The sequence below is a fragment of the Bombina bombina genome, chromosome 12 (assembly GCF_027579735.1).
Source record: "Bombina bombina isolate aBomBom1 chromosome 12, aBomBom1.pri, whole genome shotgun sequence".
NCBI lineage: Eukaryota > Metazoa > Chordata > Amphibia > Anura > Bombinatoridae > Bombina > Bombina bombina.
In genome coordinates this window covers 152284304-152304075 of record NC_069510.1, presented here as the reverse complement: position 1 = coordinate 152304075, position 19772 = coordinate 152284304, and the positions used below count along the sequence as shown (strand labels likewise).

General features: G+C 38.7%; 1 protein-coding gene across 1 annotated transcript in view; it reads right to left on the bottom strand.

Moving 5' to 3' along the window:
* DENND1A (DENN domain containing 1A) overlaps positions 1-19104 on the bottom strand; it is a 1966771-nt gene extending 1947667 nt beyond the window's left edge. Inside the window, 1 exon segment of the mRNA XM_053695696.1 lies at positions 19033-19104. Coding sequence (XP_053551671.1) covers positions 19033-19056 — 24 coding nt within the window. The 5' untranslated portion in view covers positions 19057-19104.
* Positions 19105-19772: the final 668 nt, after the last annotated feature.

Below are 19772 nucleotides of genomic sequence, written 5' to 3'. Positions count from 1 at the left end.
TATGTGACATATTTTCACTTGTATTGGGAAGCGCAACAGTTCACTATGATTTACATAAAATGTTGCGCAATACTCAAGAGAAAAAAGGTGACTTCACACAAATGCTTCAGTTTGTTTATATTCTCATTCAGGATCAGTACATTGACAATATTGCAATAAATGATTAATAATACATGTTTGTATTTAAATAGCTCTTTCATCCCTTTAGCACATGACCTGGGACGTAAGTGACGGCAGCGGATAAATAATAGAAGTTATTAGTAGGAGATTTAATAGTACTTCATTTATCAACCTCAGAAGGATAAAAGACTGTGTTGACCTTGCCAGGAATTGAACCCCTAGCCTGAACTTTTCTCCGACCTTCTGACTTGATCTATTTGTTATTAGATTCAGGACTTTAAAAGAGAGAAGGTCTATGAAGTTCTAAAGACAAACCTTGCACCTCCCAGAAAGAGACCCTTAAGCCAGTCTCCTATCTCCTGCTCATATCCCTATGACAAAGAGATGTCAACAAGCGGATGATTCGCGTCTGGGAGTGATTAGAGAGGATTCAGCTAAACATTAGACGAGGTAACAGAACTGTATAAAAAGACCTGCACTTATTTTACACTAACAAATAGGCATAAACCATTTAACACACTAGAAAACTAGAAATGCATAATCAACACGTGCATAATAAAAGGACAATGCAATAATAGGGATATGAAAATTCTCTTTTGTGATTCAGACAGAGCATACAATTCAAAATAAAGATTCAAATTGACTTCATTCCCATGATATTCTTTGTTGAAGAGATCCCTAACTCGATGTCTGGAGAACGGCATGGCAGGAAACAGTGCTTTTGGGTTTTATTTCCAATTAAATCAGGAGTAGATGTTTTCTGACAAATTTCTAAATGTACTCCATTTTGACAGGCCTCTGTATCATGTGACAGCTATCAGCCAATAACAGACTCATATACGTATACACTGTGACCTCTTGCAGGTGCCTCAGTGTGTATATAACTGTATCATGTGACAGCTATCAGCCAATAACAGACTCATATACGTATACACTGTGATCTCTTGCACATGCTCAGTAGGAGCTGGTGCTCAGTGTGTATATAACTGTATCATGTGACAGCCATCAGCCAATAACAGACTCATATACGTATACACTGTGACCTCTTGCAGGTGCCTCAGTGTGTATATAACTGTATCATGTGACAGCTATCAGCCAATAACAGACTCATATACGTATACACTGTGATCTCTTGCACATACACAGTAGCAGCTGGTGCCTCAGTGTGTATATAACTGTATCATGTGACAGCCATCAGCCAATAACAGACTCATATACGTATACACTGTGATCTCTTGCACATGCTCAGTAGCAGCTGGTGCCTCAGTGTGTATATAACTGTATCATGTGACAGCTATCAGCCAATAACAGACTCATATACGTATACACTGTGATCTCTTGCACATACACAGTAGCAGCTGGTGCGTCAGTGTGTATATAACTGTATCATGTGACAGCCATCAGCCAATAACAGACTCATATACGTATACACTGTGATCTCTTGCACATACACAGTAGCAGCTGGTGCCTCAGTGTGTATATAACTGTATCATGTGACAGCTATCAGCCAATAACAGACTCATATACGTATACACTGTGATCTCTTGCACATGCTCAGTAGCAGCTGGTGCCTCAGTGTGTATATAACTGTATCATGTGACAGCTATCAGCCAATAACAGACTCATATACGTATACACTGTGATCTCTTGCACATACACAGTAGCAGCTGGTGCCTCAGTGTGTATATAACTGTATCATGTGACAGATATCAGCCAATAACAGACTAGTATACATATACACTGTGATCTCTTGCACATACACAGTAGCAGCTGGTGCCTCAGTGTGTATATAACTGTATCATGTGACAGCTATCAGCCAATAACAGACTCATATACGTATACACTGATCTCTTGCAGGTGCCTCAGTGTGTATATAACTGTATCATGTGACAGCTATCAGCCAATAACAGACTCATATACGTATACACTGTGATCTCTTGCACATACACAGTAGCAGCTGGTGCCTCAGTGTGTATATAACTGTATCATGTGACAGCTATCAGCCAATAACAGACTCATATACGTATACACTGTGATCTCTTGCACATACACAGTAGCAGCTGGTGCGTCAGTGTGTATATAACTGTATCATGTGACAGCCATCAGCCAATAACAGACTCATATACGTATACACTGTGATCTCTTGCACATACACAGTAGCAGCTGGTGCCTCAGTGTGTATATAACTGTATCATGTGACAGCTATCAGCCAATAACAGACTCATATACGTATACACTGTGATCTCTTGCACATGCTCAGTAGCAGCTGGTGCCTCAGTGTGTATATAACTGTATCATGTGACAGCTATCAGCCAATAACAGACTCATATACGTATACACTGTGATCTCTTGCACATACACAGTAGCAGCTGGTGCCTCAGTGTGTATATAACTGTATCATGTGACAGATATCAGCCAATAACAGACTAGTATACATATACACTGTGATCTCTTGCACATACACAGTAGCAGCTGGTGCCTCAGTGTGTATATAACTGTATCATGTGACAGCTATCAGCCAATAACAGACTCATATACGTATACACTGATCTCTTGCAGGTGCCTCAGTGTGTATATAACTGTATCATGTGACAGCTATCAGCCAATAACAGACTCATATACGTATACACTGTGATCTCTTGCACATACACAGTAGCAGCTGGTGCCTCAGTGTGTATATAACTGTATCATGTGACAGATATCAGCCAATAACAGACTAGTATACATATACACTGTGATCTCTTGCACATACACAGTAGCAGCTGGTGCCTCAGTGTGTATATAACTGTATCATGTGACAGCTATCAGCCAATAACAGACTCATATACGTATACACTGTGATCTCTTGCACATACACAGTAGCAGCTGGTGCCTCAGTGTGTATATAACTGTATCATGTGACAGCTATCAGCCAATAACAGACTCATATACGTATACACTGTGATCTCTTGCACATGCTCAGTAGCAGCTGGTGCCTCAGTGTGTATATAACTGTATCATGTGACAGCCATCAGCCAATAACAGACTCATATACGTATACACTGTGATCTCTTGCACATGCTCAGTAGCAGCTGGTGCCTCAGTGTGTATATAACTGTATCATGTGACAGCTATCAGCCAATAACAGACTCATATACGTATACACTGTGATCTCTTGCACATGCTCAGTAGCAGCTGGTGCGTCAGTGTGTATATAACTGTATCATGTGACAGCCATCAGCCAATAACAGAATCATATACGTATACACTGATCTCTTGCACATGCTCAGTAGCAGCTGGTGCCTCAGTGTGTATATAACTGTATCATGTGACAGCTATCAGCCAATAACAGACTAGTATACGTATACACTGTGATCTCTTGCACATGCTCAGTAGCAGCTGGTGCCTCAGTGTGTATATAACTGTATCATGTGACAGCTATCAGCCAATAACAGACTAGTATACGTATACACTGTAATCTCTTGCACATGCTCAGTAGCAGCTGGTGCGTCAGTGTGTATATAACTGTATCATGTGACAGCCATCAGCCAATAACAGACTAGTATACGTATACACTGTGATCTCTTCCACATGCTCAGTAGCAGCTGGTGCGTCAGTGTGTATACAACTGTATCATGTGACAGCAATCAGCCAATAACAGACTCATATTCGTATACACTGTAATCTCTTGCACATGCTCAGTAGCAGCTGGTGCGTCAGTGTGTATACAACTGTATCATGTGACAGCCATCAGCCAATAACAGACTCATATACGTATACACTGTAATCTCTTGCACATGCTCAGTAGCAGCTGGTGCGTCAGTGTGTATACAACTGTATCATGTGACAGCCATCAGCCAATAACAGACTAGTATACGTATACACTGTGATCTCTTCCACATGCTCAGTAGCAGCTGGTGCCTCAGTGTGTATATAACTGTATCATGTGACAGCCATCAGCCAATAACAGACTCATATTCGTATACACTGTAATCTCTTGCACATGCTCAGTAGCAGCTGGTGCCTCAGTGTGTATACAACTGTATCATGTGACAGCCATCAGCCAATAACAGACTCATATACGTATACACTGTAATCTCTTGCACATGCTCAGTAGCAGCTGGTGCGTCAGTGTGTATACAACTGTATCATGTGACAGCCATCAGCCAATAACAGACTAGTATACGTATACACTGTGATCTCTTCCACATGCTCAGTAGCAGCTGGTGCATATAAAAAGACTGAACACAATTTAATAATGGAAGTGAATTGGAAAGTCTCTTAAAACTGCTTCTCTATCTAAATCATAAAAGCTTACTTTTGATTTTAGTGTCCCTTTAAAACGCTTGAATGCTCATTTCTCAAAATGTGCCTGATGGTGTAAAATATCAGTGCTATGAAGTCGACGACAGGATGATCTAAAGGTACACTTGACACTGTTAGCTGTGTATAGCGTAACCTACATTTCTCTATGCGATCCTGAAATACATATATACAGGATAGTGCTCAATAAAAAGCGCATTGAATTCACCATGTAAAAATTGTATTGCACACTTCGCAGTAGGTGTTAAAAACTCACTGAACATAATTTCATACCCATAATCCTCAAATGACGCAGTAAAAAAAACATATTGGGCTCCATTTACCAAGCAGTGATTGCTGCTTCTGAGGCCGTCACTTCAGGTTTGTCTGAAATGATAGTTAAGTAGCAGCGATCTTAAAACCGCTGCTCCTTAACCTGTCTACTACCTAAAAGATTGAAATCATCCTGATTCGATTGCGATGATTGAAAGTCCCTGTTAGCGGACAACTGGCCACCAGAAGGTAGGGGGCGGCATTGCACAAGCAGTGCTAGTGCAATGCTTGTGCAATGTTAAATGCGGACAATGTATGCCTTGTATAAAGGATCATTTAATATTGATTTTCTAATCCATAGTATTTTTTTCTCAGTATTTTACAATTTTATATGCTGGCGCTGTGGACAATCCACTTTCACCTGTTTCAAGTGAGATTTTTTGTCTGTTCACACGGTCTTTGTTTTTATAAAACATCAATGCAAATTAAATTAGATCATTTATTGTGCAATTAAGTGTTTGAATGTTTTAAATGCTAATTAAAAAATTACTGAAAATAAATTATTTCCACAGATCATAAATTAATATTGGTCTTGTGAAAAAAGACATTAAGAAAATAATTTATTTAGCTGCTGTGCTTTACAATCATTATGGACAGGCACATGACATTCTCTTTTAACAACCAATACACGCACATGGCAACTAATTTATGGGCGTGTCCTATTGTTTTTAACAACCAATACACGCCATGGCAACTCATTTATGGGCATGTCCTATTGTTTTTAACAACCAATACACGCACATGGCAACTAATTTATGGTCGTGTCCTATTGTTTTTAACAACCAATACAAGTACATGGCAACTAATTTATGGGCGTGTCCTATTGTTTTTAACAACCAATACACGTACATGGCAACTAATTTATGGGCATGTCCTATTGTTTTTAACAACCAATGCAAGCACATGGAATATTTTTTTCTTTTAACAACCATGGACGTGGAATTTATTAAACAATTAAAGGGCCATTTAAAGGATTAGAAAACTCAGTTTTAATATAACTCTTCTAAACACGCATATTAAATAAAGGACATATATAAAATACTTCCCACTTACTTTTTTTATCAAAATGAAGCATGTAAGTTATTTAAAATATAAAATATTTTTTTCCAGGATGACGTCTGAAATGTATGCATGTATGTATTGGGTACTTGTAAACCGTGGCTAATCACCCATAAGGGTCTCAAGGCGCTGCTCATTTTATCGACCTCGGAAGAGTGAAAGGCTGAGTAGACCTCACTGGGGATCGAACCTGAAAACCTTGGGTTGCTACAGAGCTCAGTCACAGTGCCTTAGCATGCTAAGCTATCTGTCGGGCCTACATGACAGCCCATAAATGTCCGACATGGAGTTTAACATTCCCACAAATATATATATACATCCCAACGTCTCCGGCGAAACTATGAAGAATGGTGAAAGCAGAGTTTCAAGGTTCAGAAATGCGCTTGCGCGGTAGGGTACGCAATTTAAGCGCATGCATGGGTATGTGCCCATACGTAACAGAGAGAACTCAGGTTGCCCACCATGATTGGCTAATGCAGATTAGCCTCACAGTGGGTTTGGAAAGGAACCAATATTAGGAGCAAGAAAGCAGCGAAACTGCAGAAAATGGACAGCGCAAGGTATTTGAGAAATTTGTGTGTGTATATTTAACTAAAGGATGCTGTTAAGAAAAAAAAATGCCTTTACTATCCCTTTTAAGCAACTTTCTAATTTACTCCTATTATCAAATTTTCTTTGTTCTCTTGGTATCTTTATTTCAAAAAGCAGGAAAAAAAAGCTTAGGAGCTGCCCATTTTTGGTTTAGAACATTGGATAGCACTTGCCAGAGGCGTAACTAGAAACCACAGGGCCCAAGTGCAAGAATCTAAGAAGGGGCCCCCCACTACCCCTCCCCCCGCCAAAAAAGGTGAATTTAATACATTTTTTTTTACATTTAACACAGAAAAAAATGTGAATCAGATTACATGTCTGCAAAAGGAGGTACCCTGTGCCCACAATCTGTGATATGGTGTGACCCCCTATTACTGTATATATATATATATATATATATATATATAGTGACACTATTTAACCCCCCAGTACTGTATATAGTAAGTTAGTGACACAGTCTGTAATATGCCGGCTGGCCTGACCCTACCCGCCCAGTACTTTATAAAGTGACCACAGTAGTCAGGGAAATGGTCCACCCCCCATACTGTATATAGTGGTACTGTATAGTGGCACTGTTTACCCCAAGCCCCCCCCCCCATCCCATGCTGTAGTAACAAGGTCTGTAATTTGCTGGTTCCACAAACATACACAAACACACACACACATGCATAAATACACACACAGTCACATACATACACACAAACATACACACACACACACATGCATAAATACACACACACACACACACACCATACATACACACAAACACCAATGGGTAAAACAGAAATACTAACCCCTGTAGTCATGTCACACTCACATGATATCAGTGCAGGCAGTGGTAGGTTAACGTTTTTTATTTAAAAAAAAAAATTATTAAAATTTTTTTTTTTTTTTTTTTTAAGCTGGGCCCCCACCCTCAGGGGCCCAGTCGCACCTGCGACCTCTGCACCCCCTGTAGTTTCGCCCCTGGTACTTGCTAATTGGTGGCTACATTTAACCACAAATCAGCAAGCGCTACCCCGGTGCTGAACCTAAATGGGGCTGACTACTAAGCTTACATTAATGTTTTTTCAAATAAAGATGCCAAGAAAACGAAGAAAATTGATAATAGGAGTAAATTAGAAAGTTGCTTAAAATTGCTGCTCTAGCTGAATCACGAAAGGAAATTTAGGTTTAGTGTCCCTTTAACTGCACATGTGCAAACAGAGTTCATGCTATATCTGTGTATTAGTTTGCGATTGGTTAGCGAGGGTTCTTCTGGAGTCAGGGAAATCAGTGAAAAGTAAAAACATTAAACAATCTTGACAATATTGACAAAATAAAGCTGCAATTTTCATTGCAAAATTCTTCTAAGATATGATGGTACATTTTCATGCAGCTTAAAATTTGTGTTTAATGTCCCTTTAAATGGCATGCTCTATGTTTTAACAAACAGTGCAGAAACACAGCAAGTTTCTCAATAACTCAGAGACGCAGCATATTATATGCCAGGTGTCTGCATTATATATACATATATTTTTTATGTCATGTGCTTGCATCATTTGTTCCTCCATGTTAGTTACCATTTATTTGTTTAACAAATGATGCACACACATTGCTTACTTTTTAACAAACGATGCAGGTATATGGCATTTAAAAACACCGTAACAATGCAGATATATTTTATGTTAATAATAAACAATTATGTCAGTGGATGAAGTGTGGTTGGCATTTACCTTTGACAGTGCTGTTGTCCAAAGAGCTTGTTATTAGTATACGTTATTACAACAAATACCTCCAGTAATGAATAACGTTTCCTCTCCACAATCACTTAAGTGACCTAACTGCAGTACACTCATACACAGTAATGTAATCTCTGAGAACTGCAGATCATATATGCATTTACTTTTACGTCACCTGTTTTGATAGCTAACATATTTAACCGTTGAGCTGTTGTTTAGTAGAGGGACAATGTGAGGAACTCAAGGACACGAAAATGTAGGCATCAGGCCCAATTTTTGGGGCTTCAGTGGAAGGCAGAAACTTAAAGGGACAGTATACTGTAAAATAGTTTTCCCTTAATGTGTTTACAATTGCTTTTTTTACCAACTGCGGAGCAAAAAATGTATGAAAAACATAATTTATGTAAGAACTTACCTGATAAATTCATTTCTTTCATATTAGCAAGAGTCCATGAGCTAGTGACGTATGGGATATACATTCCTACCAGGAGGGGCAAAGTTTCCCAAACCTCAAAATGCCTATAAATACACCCCTCACCACACCCACAAATCAGTTTAACGAATAGCCAAGAAGTGGGGTGATAAGAAAAAAGTGCGAAAGCATAAAAAATAAGGAATTGGAATAATTGTGCTTTATACAAAAAAATCATAACCACCATAAAAAGGGTGGGTCTCATGGACTCTTGCTAATATGAAAGAAATGATTTTAACAGGTAAGTTCTTACATAAATTATGTTTTCTTTCATGTAATTAGCAAGAGTCCATGAGCTAGTGACGTATGGGATAATGAATACCCAAGATGTGGAACTTCCACGCAAGAGTCACTAGAGAGGGAGGGATAAAAATAAAGACAGCCAATTCCGCTGAAAAACCATCCACACCCCAAAATAAAGTTTCAATCTTATAATGAAAAAAACTGAAATATAAGCAGAAGAATAAAACTGAAACAGCTGCCTGAAGTACTTTTCTACCAAAAACTGCTTCAGAAGAAGAAAACACATCAAAATGGTAGAATTTAGTAAAAGTATGCAAAGAAGACCAAGTTGCTGCTTTGCAATTCTGATCAACCGAAGCTTCATTCCTAAACGCCCAGGAAGTAGAAACTGACCTAGTAGAATGAGCTGTAATCCTTTGAGGCGGAGTTTTACCCAACTCAACATAAGCATGATGAATCAAAGACTTTAACCAAGATGCCAAAGAAATGGCAGAAGCCTTCTGGCCTTTCCTGGAACCGGAAAAGATAACAAATAGACTAGAAGTCTTTCGGAAATCTTTAGTAGCTTCAACATAATATTTCAAAGCTCTAACTACATCCAAAGAATGCAATGATCTCTCCTTAGAATTCTTAGGATTAGGACACAATGAAGGAACCACAATTTCTCTACTAATGTTGTTAGAATTCACAACCTTAGGTAAAAATTTAAATGAAGTTCGCAACACCGCCTTATCCTGATGAAAAATCAGAAAAGGAGACTCACAAGAAAGAGCAGATAATTCAGAAACTCTTCTAACAGAAGAGATGGCCAAAAGAAACAAAACATTCCAAGAAAGTAATTTAATATCCAGCGAATGCATAGGTTCAAACGGAGGAGCTTGAAGAGCCCCCAGAACAAAATTCAAACTCCAAGGAGGAGAAATTGACTTAATAACAGGTTTTTTACGAACCAAAGCCTGTACAAAACAATGAATATCAGGAAGACTAGCAATATTTCTGTGTAAAAGAACAGAAAGAGCAGAGATTTGACCTTTCAAGGAACTTGCAGACAAACCTTTATCCAAACCATCCTAAAGAAACTGTAAAATTCTAGGAATTCTAAAAGAATGCCAAGAAAAAAGATGAGAAGAACACCAAGAAATGTAAGTCTTCCAGACTCGATAATATATCTTCCTAGACACAGATTTACGAGCCTGTAACATAGTATTAATTACGGAGTCAGAGAAACCTCTATGACTGAGAATCAAGCGTTCAATCTCCATACCTTCAAATTTAATGATTTGAGATCCTGATGGAAAAAAGGACCTTGCAATAGAAGGTCTGGTCTTAACGGAAGAGTCCACGGTTGGCAAGTAGCCATCCGAACAAGATCCGCATACCAAAACCTGTGAGGCCATGCTGGAGCCACCAGCAGAACAAACGAACGCTCCTTTAGAATCTTGGAAATCACTCTTGGAAGAAGAACTAGAGGTGGAAAGATATAAGCAGGATGATACTTCCAAGGAAGTGACAATGCATCCACTGCTTCCGCCTGAGGATCCCTGGATCTGGACAGATACCTGGGAAGCTTCTTGTTTAGATGAGAAGCCATCAGATCTATTTCTGGAAGTCCCCAGATTTGAACAATCTGAAGAAACACCTCTGGGTGAAGAGACCATTCGCCCGGATGTAAAGTCTGGCGACTGAGATAATCCGCTTCCCAATTGTCTATACCTGGGTTGTGAACCGCAGAAATTAGACAGGAGCTGGATTCCGCCCATGCAAGTATTCGAGATACTTCTTTCATAGCCAGAGGACTGTGAGTCCCTCCTTGATGATTGACATATGCCACGGTTGTGACATTGTCCGTTTGAAAACAAATGAACGACTCTCTCTTTAGAAGCGGCCACGACTGAAGAGCTCTGAAAATCCCACGGAGTTCCAAAATGTTGATTGGTAATCTTGCCTCCTGAGATTCCCAAACCCCCTGCGCTGTCAGAGACCCCCATACAGCTCCCCAACCTGTCAGACTTGCATCTGTTGAGATCACAGTCCAAGTCGGAAGAACAAAAGAAGCCCCCTGAACTAAACGATGGTGGTCTGTCCACCACGTCAGAGAGTGTCGTACAATCGTTTTTAAAGATATTAATTGTGATATCTTTGTATAATCCCTGCACCACTGGTTCAGCATACAAAGCTGAAGAGGTCGCATGTGAAAACGAGCAAAGGGGATCGCGTCCGATGCAGCAGTCATAAGACCTAGAATTTCCATGCATAAGGCTACCGAAGGGAATGATTGAGACTGAAGGTTTCGACAAGCTGAAACCAATTTCAGACGTCTCTTGTCCGTCAAAGACAGAGTCATGGACAGTGAATCTATCTGGAAACCTAAAAAGGTTACCCTTGTCTGAGGAATCAATGAACTCTTTGGTAAATTGATCCTCCAACCATGTTCTTGAAGAAACGATACAAGTCGATTCGTATGAGATTCTGCTAAATGTGAAGACTGAGCAAGTACCAAGATATCGTCCAAATAAGGAAATACCACAATACCCTGTTCTCTGATTACAGATAGCAGGGCACCGAGAACCTTTGTAAAAATCCTTGGAGCTGTTGCTAGGCCAAACGGCAGAGCCACAAACTGGTAATGCTTGTCTAGAAAAGAGAATCTCAGAAACTGAAAATGATCTGGATGAATCGGAATGTGCAGATATGCATCCTGTAAATCTATTGTGGACATATAATGCCCTTGCTGAACAAAAGGCAGAATAGTCCTTATAGTTACCTTTTTGAATGTTGGTATCCTTACATAACGATTCAATATTTTTAAATCCAGAACTGGTCTGAAGGAATTCTCCTTCTTTGGTACAATGAATAGATTTGAGTAAAACCCCAGACCCTGTTCCAGAACTGGAACCGGCACAATTACTCCAGCCAACTCTAGATCTGAAACACATTTCAGAAACGCTTGAGCCTTCACTGGATTTATTGGAACGCGAGAAAGAAAAAATCTTCTTGCAGGAGGCCTTATCTTGAAACCTATTCTGTACCCTTGTGAAACAATGTTCTGAATCCAAAGACTGTGAATCGAATTGATACAAATTTCTTTGAAAAATCGTAATCTGCCCCCTACCAGCTGGGCTGGAATGAGGGCCGCACCTTCATGTGGACTTGGGAGCTGGCTTTGGCTTTCTAAAAGGCTTGGATTTATTCCAGACTGGAGATGGTTTCCAAACAGAAACCGTTCCTGTAGAGGAAGGATCAGGCTTTTGTTCCTTATTCTGACGAAAGGAACGAAAACGATTAGCAGCCCTATATTTACCTTTAGATTTTTTATCCTGTGGTAAAAAAGTTCCTTTCCCCCCAGTAACAGTTGAAATAATAGAATCCAACTGTGAACCAAACAATTTATTACCTTGGAAAGAAAGGGAAAGCAAAGTAGACTTAGAAGACATATCAGCATTCCAAGTTTTAAGCCATAAAGCTCTTCTAGCTAAAATAGCTAAAGACATATACCTGATATCAACCCTAATGATATCAAAGATGGCATCGCAAATAAAGTTATTAGCATGTTGAAGAAGATTAACAATGCTATGAGAATTATGATCTGTTACTTGTTGTGCTAAAGCCTCCAACCAGAAAGTTGAAGCTGCAGCAACATCCGCCAAAGATATAGCAGGCCTAAGAAGATTACCTGAACATAAATAAGCTTTCCTTAGAAAGGATTCAATTTTCCTATCTAAAGGATCCTTAAAAGAAGTACTATCTGCCGTAGGAATAGTAGTACGTTTAGCAAGAGTAGAGACAGCCCCATCAACTTTAGGGATTTTGTCCCAAAACTCTAATCTGTCAGATGGCACAGGATACAATTTCTTAAACCTTTTAGAAGGAGTAAAAGAATTACCCAGATTATTCCATTCCCTGGAAATTACTTCAGAAATAGCATCAGGGACGGGAAAAACTTCCGGAATAACTACAGGAGGTTTAAAAACCGTATTTAAACGTTTAGATTTAGTATCAAGAGGACCAGATTCCTCTATTTCTAATGCAATTAAGACTTCTTTAAGTAAAGAACGAATAAATTCCATTTTAAATAAATATGAAGATTTATCAGTGTCAATTTCTGAAACAGAATCCTCTGAACCAGAGAATTCATCATCAGAAACAGAATCAGAATGATGATGTTCATCTAAAAATTCATCTGATAAATGAGAAGTTTTAAAAGACTTTTTACGTTTACTGGAAGGAGGAATAAAAGACATAGCATTCCTAATAGATTTAGAAACAAAATCTCTTATGTTAACAGGAACACCCTGAGTATTAGATGTTGATGGAACAGCAACAGGTAATGGAACATTACTAAAGGAAATATTATCTGCATTAGCAAGTTTATCATGACATTCATCACAAACAACAGCCGGAGGAACAGTTACCACAAGTTTACAACAAATGCACTTAACTTTGGTAGATCCAGCAACAGGCAGCGAATTTCCAGAAGTAGCTTCTGATCCAGGGTCAATCTGAGACATCTTGCAATATGTAATAGAAAAAACAACATATAAAGCAAAATTTATCAAATTCCTTAAATGACAGTTTCAGGAATGGGAAAAAATGCCAATGAACAAGCTTCTAGCAACCAGAAGCAAATAAACAATGAGACTTAAATAATGTGGAGACAATAATGACGCCCATATTTTTTAGCGCCAAAAAAGAAGCCCATATTATTTGGCGCCTAAATGCTTTGGCGCCAAAAATGACGCCACATCCGGCGACGCCGACATCTTTGGTGTAAAAATGTCAAAAAAATGACGCACAACTTCCGGTGACAAGTATGACGCCGGAAATGACTAAGAAATTTTTTTGCGCCAAAAAAGTCCGCGCCAAGAATGACGCAATAAAAAGAAGCATTTTCAGCCCCCGCGAGCCTAACAGCACACAGGAAAAAAAGTCAAATTTTAAGGTAAGAAAAATTTATTATTCAAATGCATTATTCCAAATAATGAAACTGACTGTCTGAAATAAGGAATATTGAACATCCTGAAACAAGGCAAATAAATGTTTAAACACATATATTTAGAACTTTATATAAAAGTGCCCAAACATAGCTTAGAGTGTCACAGAAAATAAGACTTACTTACCCCAGGACACTCATCTACATGTAGTAGAAAGCCAAACCAGTACTGAAACGAGAATCAGTAGAGGTAATGGTATATATAAGAGTATATCGTCGATCTGAAAAGGGAGGTAAGAGATGAATCTCTACGACCGATAACAGAGAACCTATGAAATAGATCCCGTAGAAGGAGATCATTGAATTCAAATAGGCAATACTCTCTTCACATCCCTCTGACATTCACTGCACTCTGAGAGGAAAACCGGGCTCCAGCCTGCTGCGAAGCGCATATCAACGTAGAATCTAGCACAAACTTACTTCACCACCTCCATGGGAGGCAAAGTTTGTAAAACTGATTTGTGGGTGTGGTGAGGTGTGTATTTATAGGCATTTTGAGGTTTGGGAAACTTTGCCCCTCCTGGTAGGAATGTATATCCCATACGTCACTTGCTCATGGACTCTTGCTAATTACATGAAAGAAATTAGCTTTTTAAGGTTTATTTGTGTATATTAAAGCTCTGATATTGTGTTTTGAAGCCACAACCTAATAAAATGGGTTGAGCTTGTAGGTATAATCAGATCTCATTACTGTATCACATTGTGTACATAAACATGTTTCTTTATCTTATATCTGTCTGTAAAACAATCACCAGTACTTGGAGAGAACAATGGAAAATCAACATTGTATTACCTTATCTCTGCTATATACTACTGGGAGTATAATTTCTTCTGCTGGCTGTGTTTACAAAGCATATCTGCGGCCACAAACTTTCAGAATAGGTGGGGATACCACATGCTAAATCAACTATTTAAAATGCCAATATAAGGGTAAAGGATCTACTTGTAAACAATTTAATACACTCCAGCAGGTAAACTGGATCATTGGGAACAAATTAAAGGGGAGAACATTTTTTAGTAAACTGTCCCTTTAAGAAAATTGAGACTTGAACTACATAGTGGATATTAAAGGAACATAAAAGTCAAAATTGATATCCACAGGTGAAACTTAGCTTCTTTCCATGAGAGAATATGGAGGTATGCTCAGGAACATACACTATAGGTATAGAGTATAGCATATTTACAGACACTGCTCAATATAATGATCAAAACATGTGCACGTTCCTGAGCCTTCAATAGTATGTCTTAATGGAAAGGAGCTACATAGATATCATCAAAGAATATCAAGAGGAAGAGGTACATTTAAAAAAAAAACAACAAAAAACATGGACTTTGAGGCCAGGAGAGTAAAAAGAGGACTTTGACAACAAAGTCAAGTTAAACTTTGATTATGAAGCTAGGAAAGTTAGAAGAGCAATTTAGGAGCAAAGTCAAGTTGAACTTGGATCATGAGGCTAGGAGAGTAAGAAGAGCAATTCAGGAGCAAAGTCAACTTGAACTTGGATCATGAGGCCAGGAGAGTAAGCAGAGTAATTCAGGAGGAAAGTCAAGTTGAACTTGGATCATGAGGCCAGGAGACTAAGCAGAGCAATTCAGGAGCAAAGTCAAGTTGAACTTGGATCATGAGGTCATGAGAGTAAGAAGAGCAATACAGGAGCAAAGTCAAGTTGAACTTGGATCATGAGGTCATGAGAGTAAGAAGAGCAATACAGGAGCAAAGTCAAGTTGAACTTGGATCATGAGACCAGGAGAATAAGAAGAGCAATTCAGGAGCAAAGTCAAGTTGAACTTGGATCATGAGGTCATGATAGTAAGAAGAGCAATACAGGAGCAAAGTCAAGTTGAACTTGGATCATGAGACCAGGAGAATAAGAAGAGCAATTCAGGAGCAAAGTCAAGTTGAACTTGGATCATGAGGTCATGAGAGTAAGAAGAGCAATACAGGAGCAAAGTCAAGTTGAACTTGGATCATGAGACCAGGAGAATAAGAAGAGCAATTCAGGAGCAAAGTCAAGTTGAACTAGGAACAAAATTAGGTAGGCCTGGGATTGAGCTAGAGCTGCTCATGAGATTAATTGGTCAGTGAGGGGGCAGGATTTTGTGTTTATTGGTAGGGTTTAGATGATCCCTGATTTCACTTTATAAAACCATGAAAAATAAAAAATAAAGTAGGGAAAGTGGTGCTGATCTTTCAAACTGAGACTATCACGTAAAAAAGTTAGTTGGGGGCTCTGAAAGACTAAAATGGTAATTATGTAAAAGTTTAAACAGCTTGGGGGGCTCAAGAGGTCTATTCTGTTTTTTTTTTTCAGAAAGTTGAATGTGAAAGAAGATTAATGGCTTTAAGAACGTTCAACATACAAAAAAGGTATTCTCTTTAAAAAAACTTGTGAGTGGGAAATAATGAGTAACAATGAAAACCGAGCTTGCAGAAAAAACTGATATTTATGAATTATAAATAAAACAATGGTTTAGTTAATTTCCAAATGACGAGTATCTAAGACAACATATCTTTCTAACTAAGAGCATGCTAGAACTCCCATAACTACCAGAAGGTTCAGGGGTCAATAAAATATACAAGAGATGATTGCCCCGTGTCATCTACCCATAATTCCCAAACTAATTTAGACAAGACCACCCCTCAGACATGCAATCTTCTTATTTATTTTGTTTGTTTTTCCTGTAATTTAACCCTTTCATACTGGGGCTTATTTGTCTACATCGGAACAAAGTTCTGATGTAAACAAATAAGTAAAAATTGAAATTCTCGATCGTTCATGTTGCTTGATTTCAATGATGGAATCAGGTCAGGGGGAGTGCCTATGACACTAGCCACGCCCTCCAGCCCGCGATCCCAGTTAGGAAGTCGTTATGGCTTCAGTACGTCCCAACGACGCTAAAGCCCAGCGCAGTTAGGGTGGCATGGAACGTCCTAATGGCGGGAAGGGAACAACAATGAAGACACTGTAGTGCATTCTGTGGTATCCAGAAAGCTGATACCTACATGTTTATAACTGTCCATAACTGGCCACAGCAAAGGAAGTAAGATAAGCAACATTCAAGAAGCTTTTCACGGAGGCATTTCTAACAAAATAATAGCATTAAATGCTTTTTAAAACATTTATTTTGCAAGCACATCTTTTGCAATATGGTGAATAATTTCTGATGCATAAACAAACAACTGACTTTAGTGTCCTTTTAAAGGGATATGAAATTCAAACATTTTCTTTTGTAATTCAGAGCATACAATTTTTAAAGTTTCCAATTTACTTCTATTATCCAAGTTTGTTTAGTTCTCATGGTATTCTTTGTTGAAGAGATACCTAGGTAGGTGTCTGGAACACTATATGGCAGGAAATAGTGCTGCCATCTACTGCTCATGCAAATGGATAACATTCTTGCAAAACTACATGCAGGCTCCCTGCTTTCCAACAAAAGATACCAAGTGAACAAAGAAAATTTGATAATAGAAGTAAATAAGAAAGTTGTTTAAAATGGTAAACTCTATCTGAATCATGAAAGAAAAAAATGGGTTTAGTGTCCCTTTAAGGACAAATAGTTGTAATGTGTAGATGCAAAGAGCTGTACACAAATAGGTTAGTGCTTTGTCTGTCACAGCTGCTGAACGGAGAGACTCGCTCTCTCCCAGGTGCTCCAGGGGGACAAATCCTGACTGCACAACACCATTAATTGCTTCCCTCTAGAACGGATCCCCCAAGTGAAGATGCTCAGTCACCCACTGGGGTGACAGTAGCTGTCTGTATGAAACCACTGCTGCCTGTCTCATACTGTACAACCAGCTTACATTAGGATATATCAGGTTATGTGATTTAAAGTCCACTGGGATTACAGAGATGTTGGCTACATAAAAAGCTGTCTTCCGGACACACGTAATGCCATTAAATAAATGCACACGGCTACTATACTGAGGCGCATATTTAGTATTGGCATTATTACTATTTGCTGTTACCATACAGGTTAAAGGGACAGTAATCAGATGACATTGTATTACAAAATCATTTCATTGTTTGTTTTACCCCCTTTTCCAGCAATTTAACTGTGAAAATTCCAGTTGGAGAATTCCCAAGTCTACCCCTGCTGCATCTCTTCCCTACGTGGCCTCAGCAGATGCTGTAAAACATAATGACAGTAGCGAGCCGGGTCTATTCCAGTAACAAGTCTGGATTGGCCCCTACAGGTAACAGGTGAAAGCACAACTGCTGAAGACAAGGTGTTAAAGGGACATTCTAAAGCAAATGTGACATGAGTGCATATTGTTTATGCAGAACTAGATAACTGTTTAACTGTCAGAAGGAGGTTAAAAACATATGTAAAGTTCTGCTCAAGCACTGCTGCTCCTAAACATACAACTGCTGGTGACTCACAGCTACATGTGGTTGCCACTCCTGATTGGCTGAGCAGATGTGTTCTACTCAGGAACTTCAATGCGTGTGGTTAAGGAGTGGGAATTTTCCTATGTGTTTAACTCTTTTATGGCAGCCCTGCGGAATCTGTTGGGGCTTTATAAATAAAGAATAATAATAATAATAATAATAAAGTAAAAACAATGTAAATACGATATTTTTCTCCAATAGTGCAATATTATGTGAGGGTTTTTATTGCCTTAACTTTTTTGCTGCAGCTGTTTTTCAATAGTCAAACTCCACCCACCACCACCTACACTATTTGGAGGAGCCAATCGGGAATTGGCACAGCTCGCCGCATCATTATATCAGCAATAATGACACCTATGTGGCCAGGTTATGCTCCTTAGAACGAACTGGAAAACCCACAGCAAGTGGACTCAAATTAAAGGAAAAGGGGGAAATAGTTCACGTATATCACAAAGAGCTTGCACTGTGCATAATTAAATGGACAGTAAAGTCAAAATTAAACTTTCAGGATTTAGATAGAGCCTGTAATTTTAAAACAAATGAACAATTTTAGTATCCTTTGTTGAAAATCATTCCTAGGTATCAGCAATACACTACTAGGATCTAGCTGCTGATTGGTGGCTGTACATATATATGCCTTTCGTCATTGGCTCACATTATATGTTCAGCTAGCTCCCAATAGTGCATTGCTGCTTCTTCAACAAAGGATAACAAATTCGATTTCAGAAGTAATTTGTAAAAGGATTTAGAATTGTTACCTCTAGCTGAATAATGAAATAGAATTCCTGCTGCTTTAAACATTTTAGAATAAAATAATAATAAATGTACCTTCATCCGACTCCTGGGATCCATGGCGATTCACTTCCACAAAAACCTCAAATGTTGCCTCTGGGTTTTGCCTTGAAACATAAACAGAGGATGTCAGATAGAACAAAGAATAGATAAAGCATCAGCAGTTCTGGTACTATGTTGTTAATTGATAGAATTGAAATAATCTATTTTTAAAGGGACAGTAAAGTCAGAATTAAACTTTAATGATTCAGACAGAGCAGCAATTTTATACAACATTCCAAATTTACTTCTGTTATCAAATTTGCTTTGTTCTCTTGGTCTCTTTTATTGAGTGTGCACGTGTCTTAAGTACAACATTGTATAACAAAGCTACAAACAATGTTATAAAACACTGATACCATAGAGTACTAAAGACACGTGCACACTCCTGAGCTCTTGTGAGCCTACCTAGTTTTACTCTTCAATAAAAGATACCAAACGAACAAAGCAAACTTGCTCACAGAAGTAAATTGGAAAGTTGTATAAAATTGCCTGTTCTGTCTGACTCATGAACGTTTAATTTTGACTTGACCGTCCCTTTACACTATTCATTCTGCGCGCCCTCCTGTAGTTTTACAATAGCAGCGTGATCTTTTGCTAGTTATATTTACATATGCCACGTCAACCATATTTGTTGTAGGAGCTTTTAAATGATAAACATTATGTTTTGGCCTGCAATGAGTCTGCTTGATTTCTGATATCTGTACCAGGCTTCCCACTGTTAGACAACACTTCTC